The sequence below is a fragment of the Fundulus heteroclitus genome, chromosome 18, assembly GCF_011125445.2.
Source record: "Fundulus heteroclitus isolate FHET01 chromosome 18, MU-UCD_Fhet_4.1, whole genome shotgun sequence".
Lineage (NCBI taxonomy): Eukaryota > Metazoa > Chordata > Actinopteri > Cyprinodontiformes > Fundulidae > Fundulus > Fundulus heteroclitus.
Window position 1 is genome coordinate 10,936,645 of NC_046378.1, and position 19,372 is coordinate 10,956,016.

The 19,372-nt window shown below is 41.5% G+C and overlaps 3 protein-coding genes across 3 annotated transcripts; 2 read left to right on the plus strand and 1 right to left on the minus strand.

Moving 5' to 3' along the window:
• The first annotated feature begins 526 nt into the window (after positions 1-526).
• slc37a4a (solute carrier family 37 member 4a) lies at positions 527-6,829 on the plus strand. The gene is made up of 9 exons (XM_012850152.3): positions 527-662; positions 736-1,355; positions 1,455-1,687; positions 3,020-3,266; positions 3,541-3,699; positions 3,796-3,881; positions 4,838-4,951; positions 5,066-5,204; positions 6,620-6,829. The coding sequence occupies exons 2-9, from the start codon at positions 1,208-1,210 to the stop codon at positions 6,784-6,786; spliced, it is 1,293 nt and encodes a 430-aa protein (XP_012705606.2). The 5' UTR covers positions 527-662; positions 736-1,207; the 3' UTR covers positions 6,787-6,829.
• Positions 6,830-7,847: 1,018 nt separating this feature from the next.
• On the minus strand, positions 7,848-11,713 carry trappc4 (trafficking protein particle complex 4). Its single transcript, XM_012850153.3, has 5 exons — positions 11,494-11,713; positions 11,242-11,416; positions 9,818-9,921; positions 8,251-8,377; positions 7,848-8,119 (listed from the first exon to the last, which is right to left on the minus strand). The coding sequence occupies exons 1-5, from the start codon at positions 11,666-11,668 to the stop codon at positions 8,041-8,043; spliced, it is 660 nt and encodes a 219-aa protein (XP_012705607.1). The 5' UTR covers positions 11,669-11,713; the 3' UTR covers positions 7,848-8,040.
• A 931-nt stretch (positions 11,714-12,644) lies between these two features.
• Positions 12,645-18,105, plus strand: rps25 (ribosomal protein S25). The gene is made up of 5 exons (XM_012850154.3): positions 12,645-12,784; positions 14,210-14,299; positions 14,382-14,565; positions 17,851-17,949; positions 18,041-18,105. The coding sequence occupies exons 1-4, from the start codon at positions 12,782-12,784 to the stop codon at positions 17,943-17,945; spliced, it is 372 nt and encodes a 123-aa protein (XP_012705608.1). The 5' UTR covers positions 12,645-12,781; the 3' UTR covers positions 17,946-17,949; positions 18,041-18,105.
• Positions 18,106-19,372: the final 1,267 nt, after the last annotated feature.

The window sequence follows — 19,372 nt, forward strand, 5'->3', positions numbered from 1 at the left end:
TTTGCCTTGTGTTGATAAAAAAATTGTAATTTGGCAAAAGATTTCACGAAAGGATGATGTCCCTAAAAACTTGGTGACATCGATCAACGTGACACCTTTATTGATTTAATTGGTTTTGTCGCCCTCTGCTGGCCACCAGAAAGACAGCGCCGAAAACATAGGTTATGGCTTTATTTTAAATATATATAAAAAATAATACAGACTAAATAAAACAAAAACAAATTATATATATATATATATATATATATATATATATATATATATATATATATATATACACACACACACAACGTAATACGTAATTAAATTGCTGACACGTGTTGATACTGTCGTGATGTATTTACGCAATTATTAATATCTTGTTTAAATGCTATCCTTCCTAAATAATTATTTGATCGATCCTATTGTTTGCCTGAGCTGCAAACTGCTCGTTAAATAGAAGTTTAAGCAGAAAGTACAACTTTTAGCCATTTCAGCGCAGGCTGCTCTGGGGCTCCTCCTTCGCTGGGCGCTGGGCGGCGCCGTTTGACCCACATGACGCGGAAACTTGACAAGTTCAGTTCCTTCTCAGGAACAAATTTTGGGACGAAAAGTTATTCAATGAATTCAGCACACCGCGATTTTCCCTAAACACCAAGCTGGGTCTCCAAAACGGTTTGCCTGTAAGTCATTTAAAGGTGCTTTGTCTTTTTTATTTAAATGAACGATTATCAGAGAGTTTTTATTTATCTCCAGCATATCACAGTGGATCAGAGCTGAGAGGGGGGCTCAGAGCAAAACAAGCCCTCACATGGGTGGGAGCCTCCCCGCTGCTGTGCCGGGACTCTTGGACTCTGGTAAATTATTACACACGCCAGGCTGAGGACTCCCTCAATAACACCATCACATGGACAAACAGCCTCAGAGGACAGCGGGTCTCCTGAGAGGACCTGGCAGACGGATCCACTGTTGATGTCTCACTCAGATGCTTTCCCGTCTCTACCAGCACGCAGGCAGACGGCCCAGATTCAATCAGCCTCAGGGCAGAGAAGTTGACCATTAACCTCGGCGCACTGATTGCGCACAGCTCCCGGTCGAAGCAGCTGCTCCTGCACCCTGGATCCCCAGGCAAAGTTCACTGTCACAGGCAGCGCCGCTCTGCGAGGAGCCAGCAGTTTGAGCCCCTCTGTGCTTTCCCTCCCACCCTGCGAGGACTGAAGCTGCGACCATGGCCTCAGCTGGCTATGGATACTACAGAGCCACCATATTCCTGGCCATGTTTGTGGGCTACACGCTGTACTACTTTAACAGAAAGACTTTCTCCTTTGTGATGCCTTCAGTAATGCAGGAAATCACGCTGGATAAGGATGACCTGGGTAGGTGTTTTCTGTAAAACCTAAAGTGTTTTCTTTTTTTGCATGTTTAATGTCCCGGCTGTGGTTTTTAACCTTACGGACCCTTGTGTCTCTGCTCAGGCATGATCACCAGCAGTCAGTCCTTGGCCTACGCTATCAGCAAGTTCATCAGCGGCGTGCTTTCGGACCAGATCAGCGCCCGCTGGCTCTTCTCCATTGGCCTGTTCGTGGTGGGAGGCATCAACGTGGTCTTCTCCTGGTCCTCCACCGTGGCCGTGTTCTCTGCCCTGTGGTTCGTCAACGGCCTCGGACAGGGTCTGGGCTGGCCTCCCTGCGGCAGGATTCTCCGTAAGGTACACGGCAGCGTCCCCGGGAGTCAAAGCAAACCGATCTGAGTGGCGGGAGATGTTTATTTGTTTCCAGCCACGATCCTACTTTGCACAACACCAGTCTGACACAACGCTAAGGACATTTTAACAGAACACAGTGAAGAAAAGCCTCAATGAATCCAAAACGATACCAATGCGTGCCAAAGCATAAATGAAATGCAAAGAACTGCTTCTGTGCAATATTTGGAAGGCTGAAGGACTTCATTAAAGCTCTGCTCTTCAGTAACAACAATGGCCAAGATAGGCGCGCATGGATCTATGCAACACAGCTAATATAAACGCTTGGGGGGGACGTGTTAGTTACAATTATTTTGATGTATATGGCAAGAATATGGCAATGCCATGTTTTCCTAATATCGCGCACCCCAAGGTTGTGAAGGATTAAATCAAAGCCATTTTCAATCATTCTAAATGCATCCATTTAACACAATGTGCCATTTAACACAGATGTAATGTAATGTAATTACCTTGTTTGGCTAGAAAAACAGCTGGTGAAGATTCTCAGTCATCCAGGTCATGGTCATTCCAAAAAAAAAAGTAAAAAACGAAGCAACTGGACTTGTTTTCCCGTAGTTGAAGACGTTTCGCTTCCTCTCCAGGAAGCTTTCTCAATTCAAAAAGTCTGGAGTAATGTGCAGTCAAATTTTCTAAGCAATTTCTCATACTCGTGCACTAATCCAAGGGTGTCTTTCCAGAATTGACGTGCAACATGCTGGTGAAGATTCATGGTTATCCAGGTCATGGTCATTCCAAAAAAAAAAAAAAAAAAAAAAGTAGGAAGCGAAACCTCTTCAACGATGGAAAACAAGTCCAGTTGCTTTGTTTTTTACTTTTTTTTGGCTAGACAAAAAGCCTCAAAAGCCAAAGATGACCTTGTTACAGTTGTGATCCGTTCAAACCATGTTAAGCAACAAGGCAGTAGCATATCTGTAAAATTCAGCGGATTATGTTGTAGCATAAAAACAAAACAAACAAAAAAAAAAACAGCGGGTTTTAAAGCCTCTGCTGAAATACCTCCTCCGTTAGTAGGTACTGGAAGTACCGGCATGCTGACAAAGATGCTAAAACATTACTCCAGCAGGAATGTGACTTTCTGTTTGGAAGCTTATGGATGAGAACTGGGAGAGGGGGAAAAAAAGCAGTAGAAAGGCCAAAAAGAAGCAAATGCATTACAAAGAGTTTGACAGATCGGATAGGTTTGTGTACTTCAGTTGTCACCATTCCCTTTTATTTTTTTGCATAGCAATAGCAAAGTATTTACAAAGTGTATACAGCCTGTCACTCTGGTTGTTTCAGTGGTTTGAGCCGTCTCAGTTCGGGACGTGGTGGGCCGTCCTGTCCTGCAGCATGAACCTGGCCGGCAGCCTGGGCCCCATCATCGCCACGGTGCTGGCTCAGACCTACAGCTGGAGGGCCATACTGTCTGTCTCTGGGATGACCTGCGTGGCCGTCTCCTTCGCCTGCCTGCTGGTGATCAAGAACGAGCCCAGGGACGTGGGGCTGCCCAACGTCGAGGCGGCGGCGGCCAAGAAAGGCAAAGGAGGTGAGACCGATGCCGAGGCGGCGTTTTTGGGGAAAAACAGACCGGGCTGTTTCGACACGGGCTCAGATAAACAAACGGCCGCCTGTTGTCCCGCAGCGCGTGTTTGTTGCTCTGTGACCAAAGGTCGGCAACTGGGTGGACTTTACACATCCGCGGCCTCAGTGAGAACACTGTGTGTCGTCAGGAGGTGTTTGCGGCTCTCTACGGATATCCCCCCCCCCCCCCCCTCCCCCGGGGTCACAGACGACTTTCACCCGTTCGCTTTTCTCCTCAGGCACCTCCAGAGATGACAGCACCCTGTCGGAGTTCCTGCTGTCGCCCTACCTGTGGCTTCTGTCCGTGTCCTACCTGGTGGTGTTCGGGGTGAAGACGGCCCTCACCGACTGGGGGCAGCTGTTCCTCATCCAAGACAAGGGCCAGTCCGCGCTGATGGGTACTGACGACGGATGGGGCAGACGGACGCCTCCAGGGTGTGCAGAGAGTTTGGCCAATGGCTTCTGCTGAACTGAACGCATGTTCTTCTTCACAGGTAGCTCCTACATGAGCGCCCTGGAGGTCGGAGGCTTGTTGGGCAGTCTGGCAGCGGGCTACATCTCTGACAAGGCTGTCGCCAAAGTAAGGATGACTGAGTCTTATCTCCCTGTGCTTTAAAGATGACTGAACCCCCTGCTTCTTACGAGCTGCACCGTTAAACTACAATAATGAAAGCCTCCGAATACACAGCAAAAAGGGAACTAACAGCAGGTAAAATTTTCTTGAAATTGGTGCATTTTTCCTTGATTTGAGCAGCTAAATAAGACTATTTGCCAGTGGAATTAGTATTTTTACCCCTAAAATAAGACAATTAGGAATTCTGCTCTTGAAATAGGATGATGGCGACAAATTGTTCCTATTTTAAGCGCAAACATCTTATTCCATTGGCAAATAGTCTTATTTAGCTGCTCAATTCAAGGAAAAATACACTCATTTCAAGAAATTTTTACTTACTTTTGGTTCCCTTTTTGCAGTGTAGGAAACTGAGAAGTTGAGAGGCACACAGCTAAACCAGACAACGTTGCCCTTTAACGGAAATATTGATGAATGAATGTACACCATTATTTTTATGCATAAGATGAAAACAAATTTGTGTTTTACACATCTATAGTTGGTGCGTTATCTAATCAAGAAGGTAAAGCCTGGCTAAAAGGCATAAATATTTAAACCTTATTTAAAAATTATAAATCAACCCCGTTCTGCAGTACATTTAGCAACAGTCTCAGGTACATCACATTAGCAGCAGAAAGCTGCTGAAGCGGATCCAGACGCTCCAGAGCCACCTCCAGCTCCTCTTTTTTCCTCTTTGTCCGCCTGGTTGCGGCTGGGCTGTTATGTTGGGATGTGACGTGTTGGAAAAAACAAACATGCATAAAGACTCATAGAACATGAAAGATCTGGACACTAATCCTGTAAACACAGACGTTCGTTAAGCTGAAAAGGGCTCCATTTTATTCATTTATTTTACTGTTCAAGCTTTGTACACCTAGCATGTTTTACGTCCTCCTTCCTGTCATCTCGCCTCTGTTTTTACACAGCAAGGGCTGAGGATCTACGGCCATCCCCGTCACTTCATCCTGATCTGTATGATGGCTGGGATGTTTGTGTCTATGTACCTGTTCAGGGTCACCGTGACTGCCGACAGCTCCAAGGTAACGCTGGCACCTCGGCGGATCAGAGGCGGATCACTTTAACGGTTGCAATGATTCACCAAGCAGGCCGGGCAGTCACCCCATCGTCATGAAGGCGTCTCTCTCTACCTTCAGGTGTGGATACTCAGCCTGGGCGCTGCTTTTGGCTTCTCCTCCTATGGACCAATAGCCTTGTTTGGGATTCTAGCCAATGAAAGTGCTCCTTCCAACTACTGCGGGACGTCGCACGCCATAGTTGCCCTCATGGCCAACAGTAAGTGGACCGTGTTCATTGCTCTAAAACATTTTAAGGCTTTGCGACATTATAACCACGACTCTGGGGTTGATTTTCATGCAATGAGCCAACACAAGGTAGGACATAGCTGTGATGTGGAAACAAAATTACGCTTGAATGTTTTTTTTTTTTTTTTCTTTTAGAAGTGTTCAGAAACATTTCTTAATAATGTGGCTTGCTTCTGTAAACAGCCCCCTTTACTTAGGTTCCCCTAAATTTCATTAAACTAAATAGAAAACTTTAAAGGACTTGTGTTATTTAAATTTAGAAATTAAATGAATAAAAATAAACTTTATATTTAAGAACTTTTTTGCCGTAATGGATAGCGGCCATGCTGTCAAATATTATTTTACCAACTCAGATTGGTGTTTTTCAGCTCTAGTGGCTGGTTTTCATGTGAACTATGCAACTTCTGACCTAGTGGTTACAGCATTGCGCTTTGGTCCCGGAGGTCCTGAGTTCAACTCCCACAGACTGCCACTCTGAGTCCTTGAGCAAGACCCTTAACCCCAGATTGCTCCTCGGGCGCCGCACAGTAGCAGCCCACTGCTCCCCAAGGGGATGGGTTTAGATGCAGAAGTGAATTTCTCCATTGTGAGATCAATAAAGTTCAATTATTATTATTATTCAACACCTTCCTGCTGTAACAGTTTCTAGTGAACTATTGAAATCCTTTTACTCAAGGCACGCATCATTAAAGTGTACCCTTTTCCTCAAGGAGCTGGTGGCTGGCAACATAAAAAGAACATCTGGACTTTAGCCATACAATAAGCCGTATCCAGGAGACGGATTCTTTCACAGGTTTGCGGGGAAACAGACACCCAAGTTCCTGCCTTAAATTTCTAAACAAACAAAACAAAAACAAAGTCAGTGGAAGAAATGCACAAACTTAACTGAGCTAGATATCTCAATGAGCACTGATGTGTAGGGGACATAGAAAGCGTGTATAAGAAGGGGCTTCGTCAGATGAGAATTTAACTTTTAGACCCACCGTGCAAAATCCTGCATGTGACGTGGCAGAAAACTAACTCTGCACGTCATCCTGAATCGCATCAAAAGCTTGTTTTACCAAGTCTTGACTTCAGACTGCTGAATACAAATGCACGCCACACTTCTCAGATTTTTTTGGGTATAACTTTGATATGAACATGAAACCTTTTCTTTCCAACTCACACTTATGCACCACTCTTTGGCCTGTTGAATAAAATCTATTTACAATACGTTAAAGATTGTGTTTGTAAAAATGGGAAATGCTCAAGAGGTTTGAATTCTTTTCTCTGCACTGTGTGGGTTTTTGTTGCTGGTGAGCGCGTTGAACCTGATGTCACCATTGGATAGATAAGACATTTAAAATGATACAAGTTTCGTCCTCTTTCGCCGCCTTTCCCCTGTAGTTGGCGGCTTCCTGTCCGGATTACCCTTCAGCACGATCGCCAAGCACCACGGCTGGGAACAGGCTTTCTGGGTGGCGGAGATCACCTGCTTGGTCACCACTGTAGGATACTTCCTGCTGCGCAACATCCAAACCAAGATGGGCCGCGTGCCCAAGAAGGCAGACTAACGTCCCACCCTCCACCCCTCCGACCACAGACGCCGCTGCATTTGTCCGATGTTTTTATCCAACAGTATTTCTGCCGTCAATCCTACAGGGACATTAAAATGGATTACACACTTTTTTTTTTTTTTACTTGTGCTAGTTGCTTCTCGATCTGCAATGTTGACAGCGTTTTTAACACTAAGTTAACAAATCTAAATGTTTTATATAGTGAGATGTGCCAAATCCACAAGTTGGATTAGTTTTCTACTCAGGATATAGCTTTACTTCACAACTGGATCCAAATTGTACATGTCTTTAAAGCTTGCAACGACCAATGATGAACGGAAGGTGCAATACTTAAATAAATGTAAAAAGCGAACGTGTGGTCTGTCCCCATTTGGAATAGGGCTGGGCGATAAATTGATTTAATCGATTAATTCGAATTTGCAATTCTTTAAGATTTCATTTTTGGAAAATCTGGATTTTATTTTGCCAATACACTCATTGGGTTTCCATGAAGAGAACAGCATGTGATGCTGAATATATGTTTAGGCAAATGTATTGTCAAAATATTGTTAAGTAGAAACTTTCGTTTTTTACCATAATACGAGGTACTTCATTTACTTAATAACTTTTTTTTAACTTAGTTCGATGTTCACAAGTGCAGTGAAACCTGTTCTTAGCTCAATGTTTAATACCACTAGCAGCAAATGTTTTATAATTTCATTGTTTATAATGGCACGGCTGCCATCTTGTTTAACAAGCATGTGTCACAGCTTGTTTTTAGTTGCACTTTGAATTCAGGTCAACTCCCTGACGAAATACTTGACATAAAAAGCAAGGTTTTAAAATAATTTCTTTAATTTCTTTTTATGAAACAAAAAGGAGGAAAAAAATCGATTAATCAGATTTGGTATGATAAAATCCAAGATTTATTTTTTAATCCATATCGCCCAGCCCTAATTCAGAAACGGTGAAATGATTGCTGGTGTTTTCGCAGCTGAGGCTGGATGATTCAAGAAGCTAGATCTACAGAAATCCACCTTTAAGACACACGTGCAGACTGAAACAGCCGGACACTTGCATAGTGTTTAGGATTTATTGTCAAGTATTTACAAAATATGTATATACAGCCTTAATTAGAAACGAGGGAGGGGGGGAAAAAAGTTTCACATATTAATGATACAAAACAAAAGCACAAAATGTATTTCCTTCCAGTTGGAGATTCATGTTGTATCCACATGCTTTGAGGAGGCACTATTAACTCCACTCGCTGGTTTAGGACCCAGCTCCAAAGTTTCCAGCTTTCTCTGCGACCTCCAGTGCACTTTTCAGATTCTGATCGAACAGCTCACACCTAGATCCAAGCACAGGGAAAAGAAATCAAACAACAAACACTTTGATGCTAACAGGCAATCTTGCCACGATAAATCAGCAACGTGAGAGTACTGAGCTGAAGGCGACGCTGCCCTGCTAGCGGCCACGTACCTGATGGGCATTTCCAGGGAATAGAAGGGGTTCTTCAGAGCAAAATCTGAGTAGATCTCGTAAATCTTTTTCAACAGGGTGTCGATACCAGACTGTCGAGGGTCTGCCAGCACTATGAACTTTATCCCTGGAAGAGCAAAAGGAAAAAAAAAAAATAAAACAAATTTAAGGCGGAACCATCTGTCTCGCCACACCGCAAAGCATTTAAGGAACAAAGCATGGGGCCAGGATGGTGTTTTTACTGTAAAAGCTGCTCATGAATGGATGGTCTCTGTGCAAAGTTCTGCAGCAGCCGCCTCACACCTAGTTCTATGTGCTTAAAAAAGAGACAGATGTTCTTGTCGCTTTATAAAGTGTTCCTGAGTAAACAGCGCCCCCATGACTATTAGCAGCCCTGGTAACAATGTGTACAAAAGACTGTGTTCATATGCAAGATATGCGTAGGCCCTAGCCCTGCCTCGTTTGTCCTTTTTATTACTAAAACACTTCATTTGACTGTTGGTTATAGATAGGTTTGCCTGCATTTTTCCTTCCTGAACACAAATATTTCCCACTTTGAAGAGTTTAAAAGAGAAACGAGCCTCTGTTTCAGGCTTTATTTATAATCCAGGGTAACAAGAAGACTAAAAGTTCCTAAACATTCTGATCAGCCTAATAATTTTAGGTATAAATTACAAAAATTACGATTTTGGCACAGGTAATTTAGTTAAAAGCAATTTTTTTTTTAAACAAGATTTTTTCCCCCCACTGGTGAAAAAAATTTTCAAATTGATTTTTCTACATTTCTCAGTTTGCGATCATGTTATGGCAACAATTTTTAAAAAAAATCTTTACCAGAAGTGCCTACACCTGTGGAGGTTGCTGGAGTCTTTTCAGCGTCGTAATATTTTTCCTTGAAGGTTTGCTGGTTTTCAGTTTATTATTATTGTACCTAACCATTATTAATTTAATTCTATTAATTTCATTAAGTTACTCTTATTTATTTCACATGTATGCATGCAGGAAACATAACTGATGAAGGACAAAGGCAGAACACAAAATAAAAAGTAAAAATAGTCTTTCAGAAGGAATAGGTCACTTTCTACATTAGGGGATATTGACAGTAAGTGATAAGGTGATGAACCAAGGAACAGGATCAGATTTTGATGCACAATGCATAATTAACTGGGATTTGTCTGACTGTCAGTTTTATTGTCTAAAATAAAAAAATAAAAAAACAGAGTTATACTATTAATCATGGATTGTTCTCAACATAATGAAGTACTGCATCGCCTTAATAAATGCCCACAAAAAGAAGCAACATACAATAAAACAAACAGTTTGTAAACAGTAATACAAGGAATCACTAAAGGGTTTTCAAAAGAGAGCACCAAAATCATTAAAAATAACTTTTTTTGTCTTAAAAGGTTCAGTAAATTTGTTTGCATGTTTAACACAAAACAAAAAAAACTTTGCAGTTTTCTCCTAATATCTGGCGACCCGTGGGGGGGAGACATCTGGACAGCGGTGCATATTGATATTAACATGAACAGAAACAGTGGAAACTAGCGTCTAATGAGGTACCAACCTGTGAGAGTCTGAAAACAGTGGAGTTTGAACACATCGGTTTCCAGCATCTCGATGCCTGAGCTGCCGACTTCAGGAGACAACTGTGAGCCAATGGCAAATAACCTGCGGAGAAATCCCCCAAAACAGGCGGGTAGGTGTTAATGTCAGAGGCAGCTTTCATTGTAATCAACCAAGGTAACAAATGTAAAAGAACATATGCAGACACGTTTCATGAGCCTAGGGTCACACATAGGATGGAAAACAATGCTTCATTTGAAAGAATAGGCTTTATTGGTCATAAGGGCCCTATAAATTCATACCAGAAACAAGGTGTTTTGTTAATTTTAACATTTTATGAACAAAGAGACAAAAACAGAAATACAAGTTAAACTCGGGTCAGCACTTCGACTGGGTCCTTCTAAAACGTGATAGGCTGTGATCTAAACCCGCCGTAGCTCTGGCTGCATGTTTAGGATGGTCCTGGCTGAAGCTGAATCTCTGCCTCAACTCTTTCGCAGCCTCCACCAGGTTTGTCCGTCCTGGCTTTGGGTTTGCGGCTGTGTCTCCCTGCAGGGCGGGTGCGTTAAAGGTGACCCGGAGCGGGTGGCGGGCACTGCTGCAGCACCGGACAGCTCCTTCAGGTACAGGCCGCTGCATCCTAAATGCCTGAAGGAAACCAATCATAGCTCCTGTCTACAAGCAATTTGTTAGCTCCAAACGAACCCAATTAAGGCGTTTATCTCATTGCTATTCTCTGAACAGATTTGTATTCTCTTGTGGTCTGTTTTTGCAGAAAGAAATGCATCCATTACATTAGTACATTAGTAAATTTGTTTAAGAGAAGGTACAAAAAATTACTTTTGGATAAATATGTAGACGAGGAAAGATAAAAAACAGGTAGATTAATATGGAAGAGTGAATGTAACTAGTTAAATGAGCAACTTAGGTCACTTGAATCATTAGGGATAGGAAACTTAAAAGTTTATACTTCGTCCCATTCCTTTTCGAACAATTTATTATGGTTTATGTATTCATTGTGTTGTGTTGTATTTACACATCTTATATTGTTTTGTTGTTCGAATAAACTGAACTGAACTGAACATTTCCTAGAATCTGTCATATCCATGTTTCCCAGCTCTATCATTTCTGAATCAAATGAATAGAAGGTCTCTGTAGTTTGTTTAGAGGTGAGAAGCAGAGAGGAGGTAATCCACGTATGTTGGTGCAGGGGTGCATCCAAAGTTGCAGGACACATTAATACATCTATTGGTGGTTGCTCTGTCATTAAGTAGAAGGAAACGAAGAGATGTGTGATGCATTTTTTAGTCTGCGGGAACCACCTGCCTCCAGTTAGCTTCACACACCTTGTTTCTCTACTTCTCTCTGCTAAACTGTGACATCTTTGCGCATGACAGCCACCCGGTTTGCCCCAGAGCCACTTACGAGTGAAACATGGACGCCAGCATCAGCTTCTCGTTGGAGCTGAGGCGAGCCCGTCCGAAGCGGATCGACACCGGGTAATTCGCCGGGTCCTTCAGATACTCCAGGATGTCCTTTCCGTCGGCCGTGTTTTTCCCGAGCACGTCCACCCCGTTGATGGACAGCAGAGCGTGTCCCACTGAAAGACAAAGCAGCCCCGGTTCCAGACAGAGCCGCGGCGATCATCGGGGCTCCGCTCGGTTCCGCCAGCGTTACCTTTAATGCCGTCCCGCTGTCCGAACGACACCACCACCTTGTCGTCGTGATGTTTCAGGACCAGGTCCAGAGGGTGGCTGAAGGTCTTCTCCACCTCAGTTCTCGGCACGTAGTTGTCATACTGGTAAATTAACCCCCCAGCTTTGTTCACCACATAAACACTGAAGATCACCATCTTAGCAGGCTCCTACTTCCTCCCATAGACGTTATATACGTAGACGCCTCGTTGGGCGGGCTCTGCCTATGCTGCGGATGCGTCAGAGCGTCCGCCATGTTGGATGTGGCAAATCTGCAGTTAGACTCAGTCACTTAAACAGTATCAGAGGGACTTTAATCTCAGAATATACTTTATATTCGTAATATTTTTATATTTGTAATATTACGAGTTTATTTTCGTATCCCTCTTGGCTTCATTCTCCTGACTTTATTCTCGTAAAGAATAAAAATAATTATAAGAATCTATCCTGGCCCTATTACTCCAAGACTAGGATAGCTCTGCAAACTGTGACTATTCTGGAAATGTTCCCCCTTAATACTTATACCCCTTATACTTATATATAAACACACACCTATTTATTTAGAATACTTCCAAATCTATATATGCACATCATTCAAAACATCGATCAAAAGCCAATCTGGCTGCCAATTTCTATCAATTAATCTATCTATCTATCTATCTATCTATCTATCTATCTATCTATCTATCTATCTATCTATCTATCTATCTATCTATCTATCTATCTATCTATCTATCTATCTATCTATCTATCTATCTATCTATCTATCTATCTATCTATCTATAAGCTTCATCTATATCTTTCTATCTAAATACTTAAAACAGGGTGCCACACATAGATATCCATAATAAAGGGTTAGGATATCTATGGTGCCACATACAATATGGCGGTGACGTAGACGCGCATGTTTGCGCGTCTACGTCACCGGTCTATGAGGGTCTATGAGGCGTACGCATACCTACGCCTCATTGGGCTGTCGTCGTGTGACGTCAACGCGCAGCAAATGTGGCGAGAAGAGGGCTATTATTATTTGTTTTACTGCAATTATTATCTATCCGCGCCTGATTTGAGGTAAATATTTGCCTCTTTAAAGTACTATTCTGTCTCCACTGCAGTTTTTGATGTCACAATAATTTTTTCAAATAGACTACAGAACACGAGAAAACTCGCGCTCCCAGAATGCTCCTTCCAGCACTTCCGCACAAACGGGTTGGCTAAGGGACCGTTGCACGGGTGGACTTCCTTTCACTCCGACATCTTGACGAGGAAACATGGTGAGGCCGCGGATAAGACGTTCAAACGGGATAAATTAAACGCGTATGGGGTTTTACTGGGCGCGCTCGTGTCGCTGATTGTCCGGAATGGCTCCCCGGGTCAATGCGGCTTCTTTGTCTCGGTGGAAGTGGGAGAGGAGCGTTTATAAGGGTTGTAGTTTACACACTCAGCAGCGGGCTAGCTAGTTTGCTAGTGCTACCATGCTTTCAGCTGCGCCGACTGACGGAGAGCAAGACGAGAGAAGTTAACTCTGACTCCTGTGTAAATATGGAAAATATGGAGACTCGTCAGGAAAACTGTGGGTTGTAATTAAAGCACTGTTTAAAACTCGCAAGGATGGAAAAGGGCAGCGTGGGTTATTGTTTTTGCAGTGGAGGACAAGGCCGTAACCCCAGATTCTGTCCCTTCACGTTTCTGCTCTGATCCAAATGTTCTCAGTGTCTCATAAAGCCAGACTTCCACAGGTCGAGCATTAGAAGATCTCTTTTTCTTTGCTCCTGAGTCCTGATTTGAGTCGAGTGCCTATTACGGTGCTTCTGGATTGTGCTGAGAAATCCTATCTATTCACTTTATAGTTAATTTATGACGTGTTTTTCCATCTCCGTGCAAACTGTCTCCCTGCTGACGCCTGAAATTAAAGCGCTGTTTGTTCAAATAGTTTTCTCTGCCTGTAAGCAGCAGCGTTGATAGACACATGCCCCCTGCTTAAACATTCCGTTTTTCTTATTTAAACCATTTTGCAAATTAAACTTGGAACACCCGAGTCTTTTGCCGGAATTAAGGCCTACAATTTCAGCAGTAAAATTGAGAAGAAAAATAATAGATTAGAATCAGTAACTTTTTTTTTTTTTAGATTAATGTTAGCAAAAGTCAACTTATCAGATTTTTATAAAGGCGTAAAGGAAAATATGTTCTGTTTAATAAAGAAAATACAATATAAGCTAACCCGCTGAAGTGAACTCACTAGTGTTTTTCAAAAGTTCATATTATATAGTCGTATTCTGTTTCTCAGTCTTGAGCAAATCCGTTTAAAACGCTCATCATTGATGATCAGATGCTTTTTTTTTTTTCTTTATTTGTGATGGTAGAGGTTTCTCTGTTCCTGCTATATTAACCAGGTTTTAAAGATCAGCTCTGTTATTATACTTCACCTTAACACAATTAGTGTTATTTATTTCCGAAAGATTGTCTGATTCAGCTCCAGCGGTCTTAAAGAGTCGTTGGTGATCTTATACACTGGACTCGTTGATCCAGAGGTTTGTTTTCCTGGTGGTTCGTGTTAATCACAGGACAAAACGAACATCAGACGTTGTTTGCCTTGAACTCTGAAGCATTGGCTTACAGGGCGCTAAATATGCGTGTAGCTGTAGGGTGAGCCATGAAGTCGGTGTGAAGTGTTTTAATTTGACGCCCTTTGTTTCCAGCCTCCTAAGCAGGACAAGAAAAAGGACGCTGGCAAGTCCAAGAAGGACAAGGACCCAGTCAACAAGTCCGGAGGCAAAGCCAAGAAGAAGGTGGGCCGTGGTGGGCTTTCGTTTCTGCCTCAGACAAATTGTGAGTGGTGCTCTCTGACGCGGTCTCTTTGCTCCTGAGCAGAAGTGGTCCAAGGGGAAAGTGAGGGACAAGCTCAACAACCTGGTCCTCTTCGATAAGGCAACCTACGACAAGTTGTATAAAGAAGTCCCCAACTACAAGCTCATCACCCCCGCTGTTGTGTCGGAAAGGCTCAAGATCCGCGGCTCCCTGGCCAGGAACGCCCTCCAGGAGCTGCTCTCCAAAGGTAAAGGGCGCCGTTTGGACCAGAGCAGCTTCTGACGTGGATTTGCATAGTACCAGTTTGTTGGGTAATTGGTCTTATAATAAGTGGGATGGGTACATTTTCTACACTTGTTAACAGGAGTCAGTTTATAAAAGATAATTCAGGTACCAATAACTTTCTGAAGTGTTAGATTTAATCATTTCCATTTCAGGCATCAAAAATGCCTGAAATTACTTTTTAATTGTGTCTTAAATGAGTAAATCTGTTCATCAACAGCGTCTTCTCATGAAGCTTTCATATTGTCTTTTCAGGCACTTAAAATCAAACGATTCCTGTAACCTAACAGTTCATCCAGCATAGGAAAGTTTATTTAAAGGGATTTGGTTTGGAGCAGATTTCCATTTGGCGCTAAAAGCTTACGCAGAGCTGGATACCGTCAGGAACCCATCTAGTTGGGTGCCTTAAAGCGCCAAAGTCACATACAGGAGTTTAAATATAAAGTTTAGTCAATGGTCACATCTGTGTTAAGTTAGAGAAGCTGTATTGAGTCATTAAGGTAACTTTATGTAGTTCTTGTTGGCCTTGGACTACAATAAGAACGGTTTTAAGTGTAACCTTCCAAAACCTGCAGAAACCCAACTCTGAATGTCACTAGCTAGCTTTACACGGACATAAGTAATCGGATTTAAGGGCCAATTGGAATAAAATTTGTCATGTAAACACGGCAATTGGAATATTGCGATCAGATTAATTTTAGTTGTGTAAATTATTCTGAATTAGGTTTGTCGATCGTTAATCCGAACAGAGTCCATCTAACCCAAAGGCATTAAAAGTGTGGCCCCTAGCAACTCCAATGTAAAAATATTTTGGCCACCCAGCACAGGTGGTTGATGCAAACGAAGACTTTTTATTTTTAATTAGGGCAAAATTATTAGACGAGATAAAAATCTTCTAAACCACAAAGTATTTGTGGTTTAATGGCTCATTTTCTTTCTCTTAAAATGGTTTGTGTGCAAAACCTTTTGGTTCTACAATGATTAACACAAACCTCTCCTACAGGAAATTTGACTAATTTAATGTTCAGATTTTGTGTAGCAGGTTAAAAAAAATCACAGTATAATTGTTTCATACTTTTAGTTGTTAAATGGATTTTTTTGGGCCTGACCAATTTGGCCCATGCAGTGAAAAGTTTGCACTCCCCTGATCTAAACACTTGTTCTGATCGTGTGGTTCTGATTGGGGCAAAATGCCTCAATTAAACTCACTCCTGGGTTTGTTTGTATATAATTGTTTGGTTTCCGTCTTTGTGTATGATTATTCAATAAAGTAAAAAGAAAAGTCAAAGAAACATCAGGTTTTTCTACGTCACAGACAAAAGTAGAACTTCTGTGGTTTTAGGGAGATTTGAGGACTCTGTGTGTCGTGGTGCTCGTATTCTAAATAAAGCCCGGTGCGTGTAAACGTATGTCCATATCTGATGAATTAATAATATAAACCACCATATAAACAATGTATTCAGATTATCACGTTTCAGTCGGATCAAGTACATCTCTGCATGTAAACGTAGCTCCTGTCTTCACCTACATCCAGAAAGCTCAGTCTGGATTTATCTGGGGCTGTCATAAACAATTATTTTAGTAATTGATTATTCTGACGGTTAATCGAGTAAATGATTAAAAAAGTTACACGTTCTGCGGATTTCTCGTATAATTAAGCATATTAAGCATAACTAATTTTGAGTAATAGAAATAAATGAATAAATGCTGATTAGCAAATAAATTCTTTTTTTCAATAACAAGGATAAATCTGCAGGTAAAAAGCTCTAAAATTATAAATGTTAAAAGTTCAGCCTTTTCTGGTTGACTTAACATCAATACAGCACAGCTGCCTCTGTAGTGAAACAAGAAAAGCATAAAGTTACATTCTGGATCTTTTTTAGATTACAAAGCATAATTCTATTTATATAAAACAACACTTCTAGTGTACTCCAGGGCTAAGTTAAATGTTGTTTTTTTTTTTTGTTCACAATAGACTATAAGATAATTACCCATTCATCAAAACAGCTAGTTTAAATGTAGGGATAATAGACACTGCACACTGTTGTTACCTATGTTTAATAGAATTTAAATACCTTTACTGTCCCACAGTGGGAACATTTGCATGTGACCGTGACAAAAACAGGTGGGCCTAGACACCAGATGGCACAAGATTAATTAATATGAAAAAAGGCTAAATTTAAAGTTAAGCTGTACAGCAGAAGAAAGACAAATACTGGGCAATTAATAGATAAGGCATATTTTAGTCAGACTATTTTGTTGCATAAATTAAAAACTGCAAAGACGTCAACAGAACCAAACAGCTCTGATGTGTCTGCAGGTTTTTAGTGGAACCTGCTCTAAACGTTATGTTGACCAATCAAAACAAGCTGAGGTGAGAGAGGAAATGTGGGGCCTGCAGCAGTTTTCTGTTCTGCTAAATTTAAAGCGTTCCTACACCTTTAAAACTTTAGGTTTCTTTTTCTTGCTTTCTGTCTCCATAGCGCATAACCACACCTGGCATCCATGTATTAGTGAGCTAGGCTATCATTGGCGCTAGCCGTCTGAATTCACAGTGCGCTGAATAAAGTTACGAGGCAGATCATTCTGCCTCCATGACTTTTATGAATCGACATCCTCGAATCATTGGATGAATTGTGACGGCCTTAGATTTATGTCCCTGATGTGAGGCGCAGTGATGGCCATGGTGTTAAATTGAGTCCACTGAAGGGCCATAAAAGCCTTTGCAAACTAAAATATTATGAGACAATTTTAAATAATGTTTCAAATTTCCCTTTTTCCTTTGAAGACAATTTGACCTCTTTCAAATGCTACAGAAGGCTTAATTCAAGCAGCTCTCACACAGAAAATGACATTTTAAAACATTGAAGTGTTGTTGCGTCACGCTTGTTGTTTCTAGTATTTTGGAGCTGCATGTGTAACCAGTTGGCATCATTTAATGTGCATCTGTCTCTTAATGACATGTATATTTAGCTTTTTACTGCCACAGAGAAATGGTCACGCTGACCCGTTCACACCTGCCATGTGCAACTTTGAGTCATTTAAATCTGACACTTTAAAACTTCAGGGTCAGACTGACTGATGCAGCTCTTAGATCTGCTGCAAATGGAGAGCTAGGGCCCGCGCGGAGCTTTTATCTGGATCTGTCAGCTGTTGCTGCTGTGTAGCGCAGACATTCTCATACTTTGAGTTGACTACAGAGGGAAGGTAAGAGTATAAAATAATGTGATTTGCTGGTTTTGTCTTGAAGGCATGATCAAACTGGTGTCCAAACACAGAGCCCAGCTGATTTACACACGTAACACCAAGGGTGGAGATGAGGAGGCAGCAGCAGAGAAGGCATAATCAGGTACAGCAGGAGAGACTGAACCTCCAAAGATCTCATCATCTGTCTAATGGGTTCTTGTTTGTTCTAACCTGTGTTCTCCTTCCCTTTACAGGTTCTCCTGCATGTATCCCATGTGCTGTTTCATATGAATGGTGTAATAAAATTGTAAAGACAAAACAAGTGTTGTTTTTCTCTTGTTCATCCAAGCTCACACATTTACATGTTTGAATGTTGTAGGTTCTCAGCTCAAAGGTCTAATAGTTATGGTTGTGTGCGTATATATTAACGTGTACCTAAAGTAATGCAGGAATAGAGCTGAAGTTAAACTGGAGCATGGGATTCAATTCAATTTTATTTATATAGCGCTGATTCATGAAACACGTCATCTCAAGGCACTTTCCAAAGTCAAATTCAATCAGATTATACAGATTGGTCAAAAATGTCCTATATAAGGGAACCCAGTTGATTGCATCCATGTCCCGACATCAAAGCTCCCATTGCTTGGCAAACTTGTTCAGAATGAAACAAAATATAAAATCATTTTTTTTTTTTTTTTTTACCATCTATTTTGAATAGATATATGAAATCAATATTTAGTTTAGCTTTTAAAGCTTTCTGGGTAATTCTGTCCTCCAGAGGGATTTGTTTTGTCCTTGTTAATCCTGTTTATTCAATATTGTGGCACCTAATGGTTCAGCTTTGTATTCTTGACTTTGTGAATATAAACTCTTCCCTTAACTCATTTATGACTTTATTTACACTCTGGCCATAAATATCGTCTCACTTTGGAGGTTTATGGTTTGTTGCTAAAGGCATGAAAAGAAGCTCAGGGCTAGTGATGTTCTGGACGTGGTTGATGGATGTCGTTAACCAGCCCTTTGTCACCGTGCAGCGTCGCCCCCAAGCACAGACGAGCAGACAGACCGCAGGGTTTATACTCGAACATATGTGCAACATCCATCAGGTCCTCCTACTTTAGCCTGTAGAGAACACACTGAGCCCCATTTGTCTTTTTACTCGGGCTGGCTGCCTTTTAACAGAATTTTAACTTTCTCATTGGCTTTTAAAGGTGTGGACACTTCTGTTAATATCCCAGGTTTTTAAAATGTGGGAAACATTTGACTTTTTACGTATGTTTAGTTCAAATTTGAAATATTATACCTATGTAACTTTGTTGCATATGTGTGTAAACTCAAAGCGATGCTGCTTTGATCCAGTTTATATACCCCTGCCACCAATTCTAGAAAATCTGGTAATTCAGATGTCGAGTTCAGTTGTCCTGGTTGGATTTTGCTGGCCTTTACTCATTAGCATGCCTTAGTAGGAAGCAAAGCTTTTCAGTGGTTTACAAAGTACCAGGATGTGAAGGTATCAGCCAGGGGTAAAGGCAGATGGAGTAGCCAAAAAAGAAACGGGAAGGGGGAAATACAAATATATACTTTTT

Excerpts from the sequence above, each read along its gene's own strand:
- slc37a4a (XM_012850152.3), top strand. The coding sequence starts at position 1,208 with ATGGCCTCAGCTGGCTATGGATACTACAGAGCCACCATATTCCTGGCC. Across the intron at positions 1,356-1,454 it reads GCTGGATAAGGATGACCTGG|GCATGATCACCAGCAGTCAG; the intron begins GTAGGTGTTTTC and ends GTCTCTGCTCAG. Across the intron at positions 3,267-3,540 it reads GGCCAAGAAAGGCAAAGGAG|GCACCTCCAGAGATGACAGC; the intron begins GTGAGACCGATG and ends TTTTCTCCTCAG.
- trappc4 (XM_012850153.3), bottom strand. The coding sequence starts at position 11,668 with ATGGTGATCTTCAGTGTTTATGTGGTGAACAAAGCTGGGGGGTTAATT. Across the intron at positions 8,378-9,817 it reads CTGTTTTCAGACTCTCACAG|GGATAAAGTTCATAGTGCTG; the intron begins GTTGGTACCTCA and ends TTGCTCTTCCAG. Across the intron at positions 8,120-8,250 it reads TCCCTGGAAATGCCCATCAG|GTGTGAGCTGTTCGATCAGA; the intron begins GTACGTGGCCGC and ends GCTTGGATCTAG.
- rps25 (XM_012850154.3), top strand. Across the intron at positions 14,300-14,381 it reads GAGGCAAAGCCAAGAAGAAG|AAGTGGTCCAAGGGGAAAGT; the intron begins GTGGGCCGTGGT and ends GCTCCTGAGCAG. Across the intron at positions 14,566-17,850 it reads CCAGGAGCTGCTCTCCAAAG|GCATGATCAAACTGGTGTCC; the intron begins GTAAAGGGCGCC and ends TTTGTCTTGAAG.